At 40.3% G+C, this 19,381-nt stretch overlaps 1 protein-coding gene across 3 annotated transcripts in view; it reads right to left on the reverse strand.

The window, feature by feature from the left end:
• Positions 1–19,381, reverse strand: part of ZDHHC8 (zDHHC palmitoyltransferase 8) — a 175,944-nt gene that overhangs the window by 35,126 nt on the left and 121,437 nt on the right. For 2 of the 3 annotated variants that reach the window (XM_073628562.1, XM_073628580.1), the window contains exons 7-9: positions 8,930–9,062; positions 8,718–8,841; positions 7,870–7,979 (exon numbers count right to left, since the gene is read on the reverse strand). In XM_073628562.1, coding sequence (XP_073484663.1) covers positions 7,870–7,979; positions 8,718–8,841; positions 8,930–9,062 — 367 coding nt within the window. The remainder of the gene's footprint in view (positions 1–7,869; positions 7,980–8,717; positions 8,842–8,929; positions 9,063–19,381) is intronic. The other variant, XM_073628570.1, reaches the window with a different exon arrangement.

Raw genomic sequence — 19,381 nt, forward strand, 5'->3', positions numbered from 1 at the left:
TGGGTCTCATTTTGGGAAGCGGCCTTTCTAAGATCCGTACCTCTCCAATTGGAGGCAATCTTATCTATACCTTTAAAAGTAAGTAAACGGGGGTCCCTATTATGGACCAAACGGAAATGGCGTGATACGCTATGATTTAAAAAGCCTTTGGAAATATTAGCTACATGTTCGTTAATACGAACCCTCAATTTGCGGGTGGTACGTCCCACATATTGGATTGAACATGGGCACTCCAACACATATGTGACATAGCTAGAATTACATGTAATCAGAGGTTTTATAGAGAATTCTTGTTGTGTGACCTTGGAATGAAATTTGGAAACCCTTTTCCCTACTCTGTTTGTAGTGCGACAGGCTTTGCACCTAGTGCAATAATGGAACACTGATCCATCCAGAAAAGTAGAGGGTTTCCTAGGGGGATCAGGTACATTGGGGGCTATCATATTCCTTAGTCCTGGTGCTCGTCTATAGATAAACTTAGGTTTGGGAGGGAGTAAGTTCTGTAAATCTCTATCCTTGCAAAGTATGGGCCAATATTTTTTAAATATTTTTTTCCACTTTCTTGTATTGGCGATGGAAACCTGTTATGAAGGAGATATCCCCCAAGGGATGAGATTTGTCCTTAGGGGCTAAAAGAGAGTCCCTATTCATGGCCAAAACTTGGTTTTTAGTTTTGGTAAGATTTTTAAGAAGGTAACCTTTCTCCTGAAACCGATTAGTAAGTATCTCAGATTGTGTGCGGTAATCAGTAATGTCATCACAATTTCTCCTGATGCGCATATACTGCCCCTTAGGGACTGTTCCTAACCATTGTGGGTGGTGACAACTATTAATTGGTACAAACCCGTTGCGATCAGTCGCTTTAAAAAATGTTTTGGAGACTAACCTATTCCCTTGTTTGGTTAAGGTGAGATCTAGATAATTGATAGTATCCCAACTGAATTCAGCAGTGAACCTGAGTCCATAGGCGTTGTTGCTCAAACCCAAAAGGAAATTTTGGAAATCTGGCAGAGTGCCCTCCCACAAGAGAATGACATCGTCAATATACCTCTTGTAGTACTTTAACGATTAACTGGATTGGTGATAAATGGTTTCCTGTTCCCATTTATTGAGCACTATATTTGCTACACTGGGGGCATATCTTGCCCCCATGGCAACTCCTTTTATTTGATTGTAGAACTGATGATGTGCCCAAAAAATAGTTATTCCCCATAGCCAATTTCAGTCCTTCAACCAAGAATTCTATTTGGGGTAATTTAAGTTTAGTTTGATCCATAAGGGCTAATTTCACTGCTACCAAGGCATCTTGTTGTTTAATATTGGTATAGAGTGATTCTATATCAATAGTTACTAATAAAGTGTTTGAAGATACTGTAATACCCTGTAGGGATTGAATGAGAGCTCGACTATCCTTCAAATATGATCGCCCATGGATAACTAATGGCTGTAAGTAAATATCCAAATACTCTCCTACACGGGAGTACAGGGACCCAATCCCGCTCACTATGGGTCGGCCGGGAGGTCTTTTTTTGCAATTATGTATCTTGGGCAATATGTATAAGACTGGAATGCGTGGGGCCCGGGGAATAAGATAATGGGCTTCTTTTTTATTAAGAATGTGTAACTGTAGACCCTTGTTTACCCAACAAGAGAGCTGTACTGTAAATTGTGGTGTAGGATCTGATAACAAGGGTTTATAAGTAGTGGTATCCTGTAATGATCTTTGGATCTCCAAATTGTAATTCTCTTTGCTAAGGACTACTACTCCTCCCCCCTTATCCGCTGGTCAGACTACTATTTGTTTATTTGCTTCAAGTTTTTTTATACCCTCACGGATAGACTGATTGGCACTAGATTTTGGGACTTTAAGTGATCTTACTTCCTCTTGAACCATATTTTTGAACACTTCAATATGGTGATGGGTACCTTTTTTAGGATTGAATACTGAATTATTCTTGAGTTCACTATGTAAATAAGTAGTCTCATTCACATTGGGAGGGGAAGAGATGTTCGGTTGAGAAGAAAAATGTTTTTTAATATTCAGTTTCCTAATAAATTTCTCTATATCAACAAATAAACCAAACTTGTCGATATTTTTGCTGGGTGCAAATTTTAGCCCCTGCGATAATACTAATAATTCTTCCTCTGAAAGTTCTACTCCCGATAGGTTGAAAATCCCTGTATTTAATTGTCCCGTTTTCTTTCTCCTTCTCCCTCTATTACCTCTTTTTCTGTGGGTTCTTTGGAATGTTGGGGTGTAGTGGGTGAAATTCTGCAAGGTCCTTTCCATTCCTTCCATTCCCCCCCCCGGTTGATGATAGTTTTGATGATTATAATATGGTCGACCTCGATAATTACCCCTATAATTTCCTCTATGAGGTCTGGGTTGGTAATAGTTAGGTTCTGGATTATGATATTGATAATCATAATCGGATGGTCTATTGGACAAAGGTGCAAACCTATTGTGTGTAGGTACCATATAAGGTGCTGGATAGGGGTAATTATTATTATTCTGTGGGGGATGGTTTCTACCCCTCTGAGGGGGGTTACTTTTTGTATAGGAGACTGGTTTACTAGAGGTTCTCACTGGAGTGTGAGGAGTCACCCTCTTATTGTAATCCTTGGCTAGTTGAGTAACTGCATTATGTATCTCCAAATCTCGCTCAACTGGAGGTTCATTGGAATTAGTTGAAATTAGATCAGTTTGCCATTTGTACACCTGATTCTGTTGAAAGTCTTTTATATCTCTCTGGTATTTTTTAAGTTTTTTCTGTTGTATTTCAGTATCATATTTAGACAGATGGGTATGCAACTGTTGTATCTAAATATGATACTGAAATACAACAGAAAAAACTTAAAAAATACCAGAGAGATATAAAAAGACTTTGAACAGAATCAGGTGTACAAATGGCAAACTGATCTAACTTCAACTAATTCCAATGAACCTCCAGTTGAGCGAGATTTGGAGATACATAATGCAGTTACTCAACTAGCCAAGGATTACAATAAGAGGGTGACTCCTCACACTCCAGTGAGAACCTCTAGTAAACCAGTCTCCTATACAAAAAGTAACCCCCCTCAGAGGGGTAGAAACCATCCCCCACAGAATAATAATAATTACCCCTATCCAGCACCTTATATGGTACCTACACACAATAGGTTTGCACCTTTGTCCAATAGACCATCCGATTACGATTATCAATATCATAATCCAGAACCTAACTATTACCAACCTCTCAGACCTCAGAGGAAATTATAGGGGTAATTATCGAGGTCGACCATATTATAATCATCAAAACTATCATCAACCGGGGGGGAATGGAAGGAATGGAAAGGACCTTACAGAATTTCACCCACTACACCCCAACATTCCAAAAAACCCACAGAAAAAGAGGTAATAGAGGGAGAAGGAGAAAGAAAAAGAAAAACGGGACAATTAAATACAGGGATTTTCAACCTATCGGGAGTAGAACTTTCAGAGGAAGAATTATTAGTATTATTGCAGGGGCTAAAATTTGCACCCAGCAAAAATATCGACAAGTTTGGTTTATTTGTTGATATAGAGAAATTTATTAGGAAACTGAATATTAAAAAACATTTTTCTTCTCAACCGAACATCTCTTCCCCAGCCATTAGTTATCCATGGGCGATCATATTTGAAGGATAGTCGAGCTCTCATTCAATCCCTACAGGGTATTACAGTATCTTCAAACACTTTATTAGTAACTATTGATATAGAATCACTCTATACCAATATTAAACAACAAGATGCCTTGGTAGCAGTGAAATTAGCCCTTATGGATCAATCTAAACTTAAATTACCCCAAATAGAATTCTTGGTTGAAGGACATGAAATTGGCTATGGGGAATAACTATTTTTGGGCACATCATCAGTTCTACAATCAAATAAAAGGAGTTGCCATGGGGGCAAGATATGCCCCCAGTGTAGCAAATATAGTGCTCAATAAATGGGAACAGGAAACCATTTATCACCAATCCAGTTAATCGTTAAAGTACTACAAGAGGTATATTGACGATGTCATTCTCTTGTGGGAGGGCACTCTGCCAGATTTCCAAAATTTCCTTTTGGGTTTGAGCAACAATGCCTATGGACTCAGGTTCACTGCTGAATTCAGTTGGGATACTATCAATTATCTAGATCTCACCTTAACCAAACAAGGGAATAGGTTAGTCTCCAAAACATTTTTTAAAGCGACTGATCGCAACGGGTTTGTACCAATTAATAGTTGTCACCACCCACAATGGTTAGGAGCAGTCCCTAAGGGGCAGTATATGCGCATCAGGAGAAATTGTGATGACATTACTGATTACCACACACAACCTGAGATACTTACTGTCACGGAACGTCCCACACTCCGCTTGAGTGCTTCCGTCATATACCACTTCCTCCCAGTCTGTATACAGATATCCCAACCTCTCTGAGCACAAAACAAGGCGACACTTGCTTGTTGCTACCAAGAACTCACTTTTTTTAGAATCAAAATTACAAGACTTTATATGCCATTGGAACCTCCTCTAACAATAGAACTGTAACCTAATTAACATAATTGACATGAGCTAATTAACTAATCTTCTATACAGCCTAGGTGACTGAGACATGACCTATTGCCCAGACTGAGTTAATTATCACAGGACATTTCTCACAATAGCAGCTCCAATAGGAGTCGTCCCGTCTCCTACATAGTATAGAGGACAATGTCATCAGCTCATTCAATTAACATAAACACAGGTAGTTGGAATTGATGACACCAGCATCTCCTCACAGGATGTGTCCCAACAGAATGAATCAGTCTTATCAGCAGGGGGCTGCTGGAGGAATCCCCCCTCCCTCTTCAGGGACACAAATCTACAGTAAGGAGTCCCCATACAATATATACATATATACACACGAATGAGTCCGATTAGTACAGTTCAGCCTGGATTTCTCATTCACGTCACAAAGAGTATTGTTCCATTGAAAATCCAGGGCCCATAATCAAAAGGCAACAGGCTTGCATACAGTCCTCTCCAACAGCCTCTGTTCTGGCTAGGTCTGTCACACTTACTAATCGGTTTCAGGAGAAAGGTTACCTTCTTAAAAATCTTACCAAAACTAAAAACCAAGTTTTGGCCATGAAGAGGGACTCTCTTTTAGCCCCTAAGGACAAATCTCCTCCCTTGGGTGATATCTCCTTCATAACAGGTTTCCATCGCCAATACAAGAAAGTGAAAAAAATATTTAAAAAATATTGGCCCATACTTTGCAAGGATAGAGATTTACAGAACTTACTCTCTCCCAAACCTAAGTTTATCTATAGACGAGCACCAGGACTAAGGAATATGATAGCCCCCAATGTACCTGATCCCCCTAGGAAACCCTCTACTTTTCTGGATGGATCAGGGTTCCATTATTGCACTAGGTGCAAAGCCTGTCGCACTACAGAGTAGGGAAAAAGGTTTCCAAATTTCATTCCAAGGTCACACAACAAGAATTCTCTATAAAACCTCTGATTACATGTAATTCTAGCTATGTCACATATGTGTTGGAGTGCCCATGTTCAATCCAATATGTGGGACGTACCACCCGCAAATTGAGGGTTCGTATTAACGAACATGTAGTTAATATTTCCAAAGGCTTTTTAAATCATAGCGTATCACGCCATTTCCATTTGGTCCATAATAGGGACCCCCGTTTACTTACTTTTTACGGTATAGATAAGATTGCCTCCAATTGGAGAGGTACGGATCTTAGAAAGGCCGTTTCCCAAAATGAGACCCAGTGGCTGTACCGTTAACAAACGATGCAGCCACAGGGATTAAATATTGAACTGGATCTCAATTGTTTTTTGACTAATGATTAGATCTTTGTCAGATATTTTCAAAGATTAATTTTTCCTCTGTAGTATTGATTTAATATAATTGCTATCCACTTTTGGATGTTTTTTCTGGGTATATATATATTTTTTAATATAACTGTTGGGTACTGTCTATAACTGTGATAATGATATCATTTTTAGCAAATTTTTTGCTTTTTATCTTATTATATTTTTTACATTTATCTCATTTCAAACAGCCTGGTGCTGATGGAATGTGCCATCCTGATCATAGTTAATGTAATTTAGTTTAAAATACAGTTCCTATTAGTACTACCATATAAGATCATTTATATTTGTATAAACTTTATGCGGAAGTTCAAAATTGCTGCTATTTTAAATGCTGTTAGAGACGGTTGTACAGTGCTTTGTAAAAGGCACTGAGGCTGTGAAGCATTCAACCCCTCCCTTTATGCTAATTACAACATTATTTAAACCATCTCTATAGTGACCAAGTACGCTTCCTGAAGACGTGTTTAACGAAACGTACGTCGAGGCAGTACTTGGTCGCGCAATTACATCACATCCGGCTTCCGTGGTTCGTTGGTCTGTTGAAAGTGGAACGCACGCTGCTGCCGCGATCATCTGGGAACTTCTCCTACAGAGCAATTTCCCCCACTCAAAGATACGCTTCCTAGCCTCAGTGCCGGGCGATGGCACCTTATATGTGAGTAGCCATTTGGCTATGTTTTGTATTTATTAAGTTTTAAATAAATGGTGTTACACTATATTTGGTTCCTCTCCATCTATTTTATATCCTGTACGTGAGACCCTGTGATGTGAGGACAAGAGTCTGGTCCAATTTTTCTCCATTGTAGCAAGCATTATCTTGCTAAAGCCTATTTGACCTTTTTTTCATTAAATTGGTCAACTCCATCTGGTAAGCTGACACCCATTTCCATGAGCACATTGGTGTTTTTCAGTGATGGTGAAGGGATTTTGCTGTTTACTTTTTGATAAAGATTCACATCAGGATTTCACTTCAATCAATTTTTCACCTTTGATGGACTTTTTTTTACTATATATTGCATATTTGATTTATATACAACTTTTTAATTTTTTTGGCATCACATATCATGTTATGGTTGCACAATTATTATTGAACATTATTATCTTTTATTGATTTTAGTATTAAAAAAAAAATTTTTTTTTGTTCATCTATGTTTGATTCACATAGGTAGGCTGGTTATTATATACTTGAATATACCTTTTGTAGTCTACACTGAATGGAATCTTTGTGCGCTCTAAAGCAGTCTTTACACTTTGTGAGAATGGACAGTTGTATGGCTACATGCACTGTACAGCCATAATTCTACACAAATTCATTGTGAGAACAATTACACACTATATTACCTACCTAAATTGCTATAAAAAGCAGTGGTGGCATCCCAAGCCATTTCTTCATCTTCAAACGGACCTATATAGGCTAGTCTATTCCAGTCACTCAGCCAGACAGTGACACCTCATGAATGACAGCTCTCTGCAATGGAGAACAGATCCACCCATGTGGACCACAGTCTGGTTTACTTCAGTCAAATAACTTGCTTGATGGTGTAGAACTAGCAAACCCCTTAGTTGTGTCAGCTTAGTATTGTAAAACTTTTAACATTTTAACTTTTGTTGGGGTTGGTCTTCAATGCTTCCATAATTGTCCACTGCATCCAAATGAGACTGGACTTTAATGTTAGATGCATGGTGCAGTGTGGGATAAAAATGCCCAAACCAAATTCACTTGTAATAATCATCAGAGTCTTTAAGTAACACAAGTAAACATATCAACCAATTCTTGCTCGTGTAAAAAAATGCCCTTATTTTCATAGAAAATTCCTACCTATCCCATGAAGTCATGAGTTAGAAAGGCATTTGAAAAACAATGTACAAAAGACAGAATGTCAAGTCATGATCTAGAATGATTTTCAAGCACAAACATCAATGCAACCAAAGGAGCAGAGTGGATGTTCTGGATGTCACATGATTTACACCATTCCCCATTTACCTGTTCTGTAGCTGGATGGTAGTGAACCTTGGGGTTTGCTCCAAACCCTGGACGATATTTATACATGGCTGGAGTCGGAGGGCTGATCATTTTTGGTGATAATCCACTGTCTGAAAGTAGAAATATTAAAGTACACGTTGAGGAAGGGGGAGTTATAATTCAAAGAATGTTACTCTAATGTCACTCTTGTGACCTCAGTAGAAATTATACTATACCCCTTGTGGATATTTTGAAATGCAAAAAAATATTAAAGATAGATATTTCTACATATGGAGAAAAAGAAGGCTTTGAAAAGTAAGAATATTACATTTTGAGAACAAAGGACACATAATTGTGACTAGGAGCAGTGGCTGCGACCATGAAGAAATCAACATTTGCCTTCCCTTTCCTGTCCTCTCATCTGTTCACAAAACTTCTAGAATTCTTCCAGTATGCAAGGTGCTCTGCAAATTGACAGGGGGGAGCCTGTCAGTGATCCACCCCTAGATGATTCATAGAATGCCTTGCATTTTAAAAGAAGAATACTAGGATTTTTATGAATGCACAAGGGGAAATGAAGTGGAAGATGAACAGAGTTTTGTGGCGTGCTCCACAGTCGCAGCAGCTGCTCTTAATCCCTGCAGTGCCAGAACAACTGTCGGGAGTATTCGGCATCACTGGAGGGAGGATTTTAAAAGTAACCAGCAGTACACGGGATATGCATTACTAGAGTTAACATATGTGATTGGTGCTCTGTGCACAAATCTTTCTGCCAAAGTTTAGCTTTAAAAACCACTGCCCTGGCATAAAGTGAACTTTTATTTAGAATTTCCGGTGGCATTGAATTTTGTATAAAGCACATTACTTGCCTATACCTTCACCATTTCCCAGAGGTCCCTTCAGGTCTGAATATATGGTGGGGTCACCTTTAGGAGGTAGAGGTGGCTGTATATCCAGAGACTTATCATTTATGCCTTCTAGACTACCTTTGGACTGAAATGGAAAAAAAATAAATAAATGACAGTTAGGCCATAAACATTTGCTGCTACATAAAGTTACAGACAAATTACAAAAATATCACCTTGGAACGGTGCAAGTTAGCTTGGATGCCATTGTCGCTGATCTTGACCGTTATCTGCCTTTCTGACAGATCTTGACGAATAAATGGAGGTTTCAGTGTGATTTGGGGTCTTTTCTTTGGTTCAACGACATACCTTATGAACAAAAGAAGCCACTCTGTTAGTCTGTGTAATGGGTTCCCATCACAAATGCTAATTCTGTGCAAAACTATACAGTCCAATTTTAGATACTGAAATGGTCACTTTATTGCAACATTTGCCTTAATCATTCCAGTTTCTTTATTAGGTACCCTTAAAGTCTTACTAAACCTAGGACCCTGCATTCACTATATCTGGTCTCCCACAGTACATAAAAAATGGAAATGCAATTATATTAGTAAATATAAACTGCTAAAAATGCACTCTCCCAAGAAGAAAAAACAATTTCTCTCTAGAAATACACACCAAACTGAGCATGTGCAGCCTGACTCCATAGGCTCGGTGTTATCAGGAGGCAGTGGAAGGAGGGGAGGATCAGAGAAGCCAGGATGAAACAACCTTTTTACAGAATGCGGAGGATTAACCCCTTAGGTTCCACAGCAAGTATAACAAGCATGCTTTACTGCATATACAGACTGATTTTACTGTTGTGGGTTTAGTAACTTTATCCCATGAAAGCTTTTATAACAAAATATATGTCATATCATTATAATCATGATTTCCAAAATAGAACAGTGATTAGCAGGGCACAGTTACAAAATAATATAAATTTACACATCAGTTACTACAGATGTATCTAAATTTCATAATTTCTATGCTGAACATAATAACTGAAGATTGTGTTTTCCACTGGCTCCTTTCTTTATAAAGTAGTAATTTTGACCAAAAGTAAGCCAACCCATAAAGAATGTTAGAAAGTGCTAATAAATTTGATTTTTTTTAAAGGAAACAAATTCCTCAAAACTATGGCCTTCAACATTATACTTTTTTTAAAGCCATGATAAATTTTACTGATAAAATGCACTACTTGTTAGACTGTTGCTTAGCAGCAAATGATATGAGAGTTTCTAGATGTAATAATGGACGCCTGACTAGGTTTTCCAATATCATACTAACAGACACAGATTGCAGATAACATAGGCATGTTGTTTATGTCTACAATTAGATTTTTCACTCATCTTCATGAAAAAAAATCCTAGATCCTAGGAAAGAATTTTTACCAGGACTAGCTTTTCAGACTGCATTTTTCTTACCTGCTCAGTGTGATCATAATACGTCTTAGAAGACTGGTAAAAAATAAATAACTTTTTTATACTTTTTCAAATTCCTTTACTTTTTATTAAACTTACCATTTCTTTAAAATGCTCATATACCAGCTGTTTCTCTTTACTATACCCCTTTCTCCCCTTTTCTCTTTCACCCATCTTCTTTGCCTCCTCTTCCTCTTTTCATTCTGCTGGGAAATATTGGTTTGAGAGAAACCTATATTCCTCAATCTCCCCACTACCCTCTACCTTGACTTTTATTAGGGATTGACCAATTTCGTTTTTTTCGGTGCCGATACGATACCGATATTTCGGCCACCTCTCCTGCCAATAGCCAATAATTTTTGCCGATATTTTGTACATTTAAAAAAAAAAATAAATAAATAAAATTTACACTGTTACTTTACTTTTTTTTTAAACCACTGTTATTGCTGTCACAAGAAATGTAAACATCCCTTGTGACAGGAGGGTGCAGCTGCAGGCATCACCCCGGTAAAACCCCTTGAAGCAATTTTGGTAATATTGGTCAGTTGTTTGACCGATACTTCTAAAAAAGTGAATAACGGCCATCGATAATTGGTCGATCCCTCATTTTTATTGTTTATTATCGCAGTTAATTGTCCAGTTAGAATCAGCTTCTTTGAATTGTAGGGGGTTCAATACCCCGGAGAAGCAGAGCCAAATTCTCTACCATTTCCATAAAATGTGCTCTAACTTATTACTCTTACAAGAAATGCATTTTTCGCACTGGCTCACTACCAGCATCAGCTTAATCGATATCATCATACTTGGTTTCACAGTTCTAACCCACAGTCTAAAGGAGTTTCCATCGCCTTTCATAAATCTTTTAACCCTGAGGTAATTTCTTAAAATTGAAACTAAACACTTTTTTTTTTTTTTTTTTACAGTGGCCAACATCTACGTTCCTAATCTGGATCAGGCTCGTTTCCTCTCCTCCATTATCACCAGACTGCCTTCCTTTGGTGGTCCGTGCATCATCGTGGGTTGTAATCTAAATGTTGCCCTCTCCCCATTTGCGGACACCTCCTCGGGTAAGTCATCAATACCCACATCTTTATTGACACGTATTAAATCCCTACTACATTTTGTACACTTAGTAGATGTCTGGTGCATCCAACATCCCCGGAAAGAGATGACAGCTGCTGCTCAGTGGCCCACAACTCTTACAGTAGACTTGATTACTTTCAGGTCTCCATGGGTCACCTCCTCTGGTCTGATCATGCCCCTTTTTACCTATAGCATGCCCACCGATGGCTCGTGGAGGTGCATCATGGAGACTTAATGACAATTTATTGCGAGACTTGGTTTGCGCAGCAAACATCTCCAAAACTATTCAGAATTTTGTTTTAACCATTCCTCGAACACTACTACTCCCCTTATACAGTGGGAAGCACTGAAATGTGTGGTTCAGGGCGTGCTTATTCAGCATGGCTCCCATCTGAAGAAGATCACAGCAAATGGAATTCGCTGCCTGTTAACCACCATTGCAGAGCTTGAATCACTTCATGAACGAAATTTAGAACAATTTACCTATGTCCAGCTATCCAAGTCCGTCGATCTACTCCAACTACTGGCCTCTCACTCTTTAATTGCATGTGATAGGGGCTGTAACTATCACTACTCTTTGGCCAACACTTAGCATGGACTCTTCATCCTAGACCTTCCCATCACTCTATCCCGTTCATCACCCGACCTAACCAGGACAAAAATCTTTAACACTAAGAGCATCTCCTCCTCTTTTAGACAATACTATTCTCAGATCTATAATCTATCACCAGATACTTTAAACAACACCAACCCCACCCCTCAGGATGACATGCAGGCTTATATCTCTGAGACGGCCTTACCCAAAATTGACCCCCAAGATTCCACAGACCTGGACAAACCCTTGGTAGAGCCTGAATTTTCTCAGGAACCACCCAGACAGCACTGATAAGGACCATACCCTATACAGTGCCTAGCTACTGTACATGCCTAATTTTAACTACACTTGTGAGTAGTTCTAATTTTACTTGTAATCAGGGTAGATAAAAAAAATAGTCAGATTTTTTTTTTTTTTTAATTTAAAATCGATTTTTTATCAAATTTATTTTAATAAAATGCTTTTGGACTAAAACTAAAATATAGTTTTCTATTCAAGATACATTATTAATTTAATATAGTCAGCAGGAAATTGAGCTTAGTCATGTAGCATGAGGCTGTATACCAAAAATGTAAATATTGCAGAACGCATTCAATGAATCCAAACTCTGCAAGCAGAGGTAACGTGAAATGCATTAATGCATTCACACAATATCACAGTAACCATGAGATAAAACAAACAAAGTTCAGGAATATTCCTTTATCCCGTTGTTTTACAAATCCATGTACACTGCAAATTGTATGATTGAATCGGTTCTAATATTGCTATTTAACGAACCTGACAGCTTATTAGTCCAAATAGGAAACCTTAATTTTGTTTGCAAATATTAAAGATTCTAACTACCAGCAAGAATAAGTCCTTACATTTAAAGTGCACCTGTCATTTCAGATCCATCATGGCAGCGCTGTTAGCGGGCATCCACTTATCTGCTGCCGCCACGTCCCTCACCTTGGTGTGTCAATGCCACATCACCAGCAGACCCATTAAAGTGAATGGGACTGTCGGTGAGTCAACAGCGGGTCAAAGGAGCCGCTGCAGGGCAGAGATGACAGTTGCTCTTTAACCAGTTGCCGACCGCCTCACGCAGATATACTGCGGCAGAATGGCACGGGCAGGCAAAATTACGTACCTAGTACGTGATTGCCTTCCCGCGGGCGGGGGGTCCAATCGGACCCCCCACCGGTGCCCGAGGCGGTCGGCTTTGGTCTGGGAGCATTCAGAGATGAGGGGTAGGCCATCCAATCATGGCCCCCCCCTCGCGATCGCTCTCAGCCAATGAGATCATTCCCCTGCCTCTGTATAGTACACAGAGGCAGAGGAAACAATGTCATCTCTCCTCGGCTCGGCATTTTCCGTTCCGGCGCCGAGGAGAGAAGACTGCAATGTGAGTGTAAAACACACACATACAGTAGAACATGCCAGGCACACAATACACCCCCCTTTAACCCCCAATCACCCCCCCCCCCCAATCACACTGACACCAAGCAGTTTTTTTTTTTCTGATTACTGCATGGTGTCAGTTTGTGACAGTTAGTGTGGTAGGGCAGTTAGTGTTAGCCCCCTTTAGGTCTAGGGTACCCCCCTAACCCCCCCGTCGCCAGTGTCGCTAAGCGATCATTTTTCTGATAGCTGTATTAGTGTCACTGGTGACGCTAGTTAGGGAGGTAAATATTTAGGTTCGCCGTCAGCGTTTTATAGCGTCAGGGAACCCCATATACTACCTAATAAATGTTTTAACCCCTTGATTACCCCCTAGTTAACCCTTTCACCACTGATCACCGTATAACCGTTACGGGCGACGCTGGTTAGTTTGCTTATTTTTTTATAGTGTCAGGGCACCCGCCGTTTATTACCTAATAAAGGTTTAGCCCCCTGATCGCCCGGCGGTGATATGCGTCACCCCAGGCAGCGTCAGGTTAGCTCCAGTACCGCTAACACCCACGCATGCACCGTACACCTCCCTTAGTGGTATAGTATCTGAACGGATCAATATCTGATCAGATCTATACTAGCGTCCCCAGCAGTATAGGGTTCCCAAAAACGCAGTGTTAGCGGGATCAGCCCAGATACCTGCTAGCACCTGCGTTTTGCCCCTCCGCCCGGCCCATCCCAGCTCACCCAAGTGCAGTATCGATCAATCACTGTCACTTACAAAACACTAAACGCATAACTACAGCGTTCGCAGAGTCAGGCCTGATCCCTGCGATCGCTAACAGTTTTTTTGGTAGCATTTCGGTGAACTGGCAAGCACCAGCCCCAGGCAGCGTCAGGTTAGTGCCAGTACCGCTAACACCCACGCACGCACCGTACACCTCCCTTAGTGGTATAGTATCTGAACGGATCAACATCTGATCTGATCAGATCTATACTAGCGTCCCCAGCAGTATAGGGTTCCCAAAAACGCAGTGTTAGCGCGATCAGCCCAGATACCTGCTAGCACCTGCGTTTTGCCCCTCCGCCTGGCCCAGCCCACCCAAGTGCAGTATCGATCGATCACTGTCACTTACAAAACACTAAGCACATAACTGCAGCGTTCGCAGAGTCAGGCCTGATCCCTGCGATCACTAACAGTTTTTTGGTAGCGTTTTGGTGAACTGGCAAGCACCAGTGGCCTAGTACACCCCGGTCGTAGTCAAACCAGCACTACAGTAACACTTGGTGATGTGGCGAGTCCCATAAGTGCAGTTCAAGCTGGTGAGGTGGTAAGCACAAGTAGTGTCCCGCTACCACCAAGAAGAAGACAAACACAGGCCCGTCGTGCCCATAGTGCCCTTCCTGCTGCATTCGCCAATCCTAATTGGGAACCCACCACTTCTGCAGCGCCCGTACTTCCCCCATTCACATCCCCAACCAAATGCAGTCGGCTGCATGAGAGGCATTTTCTTTATGTCCTCCCGAGTACCCCTACCCAACGAACCCCCCCAAAAAGATGTTGTGTCTGCAGCAAAGGCGGATATAGGCATGACACCCGCTATTATTGTCCCTTCTGTCCTGACAATCCTGGTCTTTGCATTGGTGAATGTTTTGAACGCTACCATACACTAGTTGAGTATTAGCGTAGGGTACAGCACTGCACAGACTAGGCACACTTTCACAGGGTCTCCCAAGATGGCATTGCATTTTGAGAGACCCGAACCTGGAACCGGTTACAGTTATAAAAGTTACAGTTACAAAAAAAAAAGTGTAAAAAAAATAAAAAAAAAATAGTTGTCGTTTTACTGTTCTCTCTCTATTGTTCTGCTCTTTTTTACTGTATTCTATTCTGCAATGTTTTATTGTTATTATGTTTTATCATGTTTGCTTTTCAGGTATGCAATTTTTTATACTTTACCGTTTACTGTGTTTTATTGTTAACTATTTTTTGTCTTCAGGTACGCCATTCACGACTGAGTGGTTATACCAGAATGATGCCTGCAGGTTTAGGTATCATCTTGGCATCATTCTTTTCAGCCAGCGGTCGGCTTTCATGTAAAAGCAATCCTAGCGGCTAATTAGCCTCTAGACTGCTTTTACAAGCCGTGGGAGGGAATGCCCCCCCCCCCCCACCGTCTTCCGTGTTTTTCTCTGGCTCTCCTGTCTCAACAGGGAACCTGAGAATGCAGCCAGTGATTCAGCCAGCTGACCATAGAGCTGATCAGAGACCAGACCAGACTAGAGTGGCTCCAAACATCTCTATGGCCTAAGAAACTGGAAGCTACAAGCATTTGATGACTTAGATTTCGCCGGATGTAAACAGCGCCATTGGGAAATTGGGAAAGCATTTTATCACACCGATCTTGGTGTGGTCAGATGCTTTGAGGGCAGAGGAGAGATCTAGGGTCTAATAGACCCCAATTTTTTCAAAAAAAGAGTACCTGTCACTACCTATTGCTATCATAGGGGATATTTACATTCCCTGAGATAACAATAAAAATGATTAAAAAAAAAAAAAAAAAAAAAATGAAAGGAACAGTTTAAAAATAAGATAAAAAAGCAAACAAAAAAAAAAAAGCACCCCTGTCCCCCCCTGCTCTCACGCTAAGGCGAACGCAAGCGTCGGTCTGGCATCAAATGTGAACAGCAATTGCACCATGCATGTGAGGTATCATCGTGAAGGTCAGATCAAGGGCAGTAATTTTAGCAGTAGACCTCTGTAAATCTAAAGTGGTAACCTGTAAAGGCTTTTAAAAATGTATTTATTTTGTTGCCACTGCACGTTTGTGCGCAATTTTAAAGCATGTCATGTTTGGTATCCATGTACTCGGCCTAAGATCATCTTTTTTATTTCATCAAACATTTGGGCAATATAGTGTGTTTTAGTGCATTAAAATTTTAAAAAGTGTGTTTTTTCCCCAAAAAATGCGTTTGAAAAATCGCTGCGCAAATACTGTGTGAAAAAAAAAAAAATGAAGCATCCACCATTAAAATTTGTAGGGCATTTGCTTTAAAAAAAGTATATAATGTTTGGGGGTTCAAAGTAATTTTCTTGCAAAAAAAAAAAAAAAATTTTTCATGTAAACAAAAAGTGTCAGAAAGGGCTTTGTCTTCAAGTGGTTAGAAGAGTGGGTGATGTATGACATAAGCTTCTAAATGTTGTGCATAAAATGCCAGGACAGTTCAAAACCCCCCCAAATGACCCCATTTTGGAAAGTAGACACCCCAAGCTATTTGCTGAGAGGCATGTCGAGTCCATGGAATATTTTATATTGCGACACAAGTTGCGGGAAAGAGACAATTTTTTTTTTTGCACAAAGTTGTCACTAAATGATATATTGCTCAAACATGCCATGGGAATATGTGAAATTACACCCCAAAATACATTCTGTTGCTTCTCCTGAGTACGGGGATACCACATGTGTGTGACTTTTTGGGAGCCTAGCCGCGTACGGGACCCCGAAAACCAAGCACTGCCTTCAGGCTTTCTAAGGGCGTAAATTTTTTATTTCACTCTTCACTGCCTATCAGTTTCAGAGGCCATGGAATGCCCAGGTGGCACAAAACCCCCCCAAATGACCCCATTTTGGAAAGTAGACACCCAAGCTATTTGCTGAGAGGTATAGTGAGTATTTTGCAGACTTCACTTTTTGTCACAAAGTTTTGAAAAAAGAAAAAAAAAAAAAAAAAATTTTTCTTCTTGTCTTTCTTCATTTTCAAAAACAAATGAGCTGCAAAATACTTACCATGCCTCTCAGCAAATAGCTTGGGGTGTCTACTTTCCAAAATGGGGTCATTTGGGGGGGGGGGGGTGTTGTGCCACCTGGGCATTCCATGGCCTCCGAAACTGTGATAGGCAGTGAAGAGTGAAATCAAAAATTTACACCCTTAGAAATCCTGAAGGCGGTGATTGGTTTTCGGGGCCCCGTACGCGGCTAGGCTCCCAAAAAGTCCCACACATGTGGTATCCCCATACTCAGGAGAAGCAGCTAAATGTATTTTGGGGTGCAATTCCACATATGCCCATGGCCTGTGTGAGCAATATATCATTTAGTGACAACTTTGTGCAAAAAAAAAAAATTTGTCACTTTCCCGCAACTTGTGTCAAAATATAAAATATTCCATGGACTTAACATGTCTCAAAGCAAATAGCTTGGGGTGTCTACTTTCCAAAATGGGGTTTTTGGGCATTTTATGGCCTTCAAAACTGTGATAGGTAGTGAGGAGTAAAATCAAAAATTTACGCCCTTAGAAATCCTGAAGGCGGTGATTGGTTTTCGGGGCTCCCAAAAAAGTCCCACACATGTGGTATCCCCGTACTCAGGAGAAGCAGCTGAATATATTTTGGGGTGCAATTCCACATATGCCCATGGCCTGTGTGAGCAATATATCATTTAGTGACAACTTTTTGTAATTTTTTTTTTTTTTTTGTCATTATTCAATCACTTGGGACAAAAAAAAATAATATTCAATGGGCTCAACATGCCTCTCAGCAATTTCCATGGGGTGTCTACTTTCCAAAATGGGGTCATTTGGGGGGGGGTTTGTACCGCCCTGCCATTTTAGCACCTCAAGAAATGACATAGGCAGTCAAACTAAAAGCTGTGTAAATTCCAGAAAATGTACCCTAGTTTGTAGACGCTATAACTTTTGCGCAAACCAATAAATATACGTTTATTGACATTTTTTTTACCAAAGACACGTGGCCGAATACATTTTGGCCTAAATGTATGACTAAAATTGAGTTTATTGGATTTTTTTTATAACAAAAAGTAGAAAATATCATTTTTTTTTCAAAATTTTCGATCTTTTTCCGTTTATAGCGCAAAAAATAAAAAACGCAGAAGTGATCAAATACCATCAAAAGAAAGCTCTATTTGTGGGAAGAAAAGGATGCAAATTTTGTTTGGGTACAGCATTGCATGACCGCGCAATTAGCAGTTAAAGCGACGCAGTGCCAAATTGTAAAAAGTGCTCTGGTAAGGAAGGGGGTAAATCCTTCCGGGGCTGAAGTGGTTAAAAATGATGATTTAAACCGAGTTGATTTAAAGGGGTTGTAAAGGTAAAAGTTTTTTCACCACATTCTATGCATTAAGGTGAAAAAACATCCGACAATATCGCCATTGGCTCGCGCTGCTGTCAATCACATCCAATGACGTGGCGCGCCGGAGGGGCGGGGCCGAGTGATACAGTGAGCGGCTATGGCCGCGGGCTGCATCACGGGAGCGCGCCCGCAAGCACTCAACACCATGCGAGGGAGCTTGCATGAAGGTGTTGAGTCCTTGCAGGGGGGAGCCGAGACAGCCGCCGAGGGACCCCAGAAGACCAGGTTCGGGGCCACTCTGTGCAAAACGAGCTGCACAGTGGAGGTAAGTACAACATGTTTGTTATTTAAAAAAAAAAAAATAGCTTTAGTGATCCTTTAAATCAAGCCTTTTTACTAGTGATTTAAATCGACTTGATTTAATTCAAATCCACCCTGCTTGTAATAAATTCCTACTATATAGCTACACTTAGAAGCTTGCGCTTTTCCTTCTATTTCTTCTAGAGCCATTTCTTGCTTCTACATGGAGCTGCCTCAGTGAGCTACACCTGAATCCTTTATGGACTTAATTTACTAATGGACTCTGGTTCATGAGCCTTTTTTTTTTTTACAGTTTGCCACATATAATTTTCATGAACTGGTTCCTCTTTAACTTGAACATTGTTTGCAGAGCTAAGTGCCCATCTTGCGCCAATAATCACCCCCCTTCCTTGCGCAAAATCTAGCGCAGCTATGCATAGAAACCAATTGGCTACCAGGTTTTGTTTTTTTTGTCAAAACCTAATTAAACAAGCTGAGGTTAGAAGTGGATTGGCTACCATGCACAGCTGCACCGGATTTTACACTCTCCAGTTTCAATAAATCAACCCCCATGTATAGGGTATAGTGTCTGTAAGCTAAAGGAGATGGTACTTATTATGACGATCATACACTGATAGGTTGTCTCTTTTCTGTCCAGCCTGCAGGCTGAACGAAAATAAAATACCAGTTTCTTCCATCCACACTATACAGCGCAGGTGGATAAATCTCCTGCTACAACTACCCCATTACCCCAACAACAACTGGATCTGATTGGATGAAGACTATTTCC

The sequence above is a fragment of the Aquarana catesbeiana genome, linkage group LG01 (assembly GCF_042186555.1).
Source record: "Aquarana catesbeiana isolate 2022-GZ linkage group LG01, ASM4218655v1, whole genome shotgun sequence".
NCBI classification, from domain to species: domain Eukaryota; kingdom Metazoa; phylum Chordata; class Amphibia; order Anura; family Ranidae; genus Aquarana; species Aquarana catesbeiana.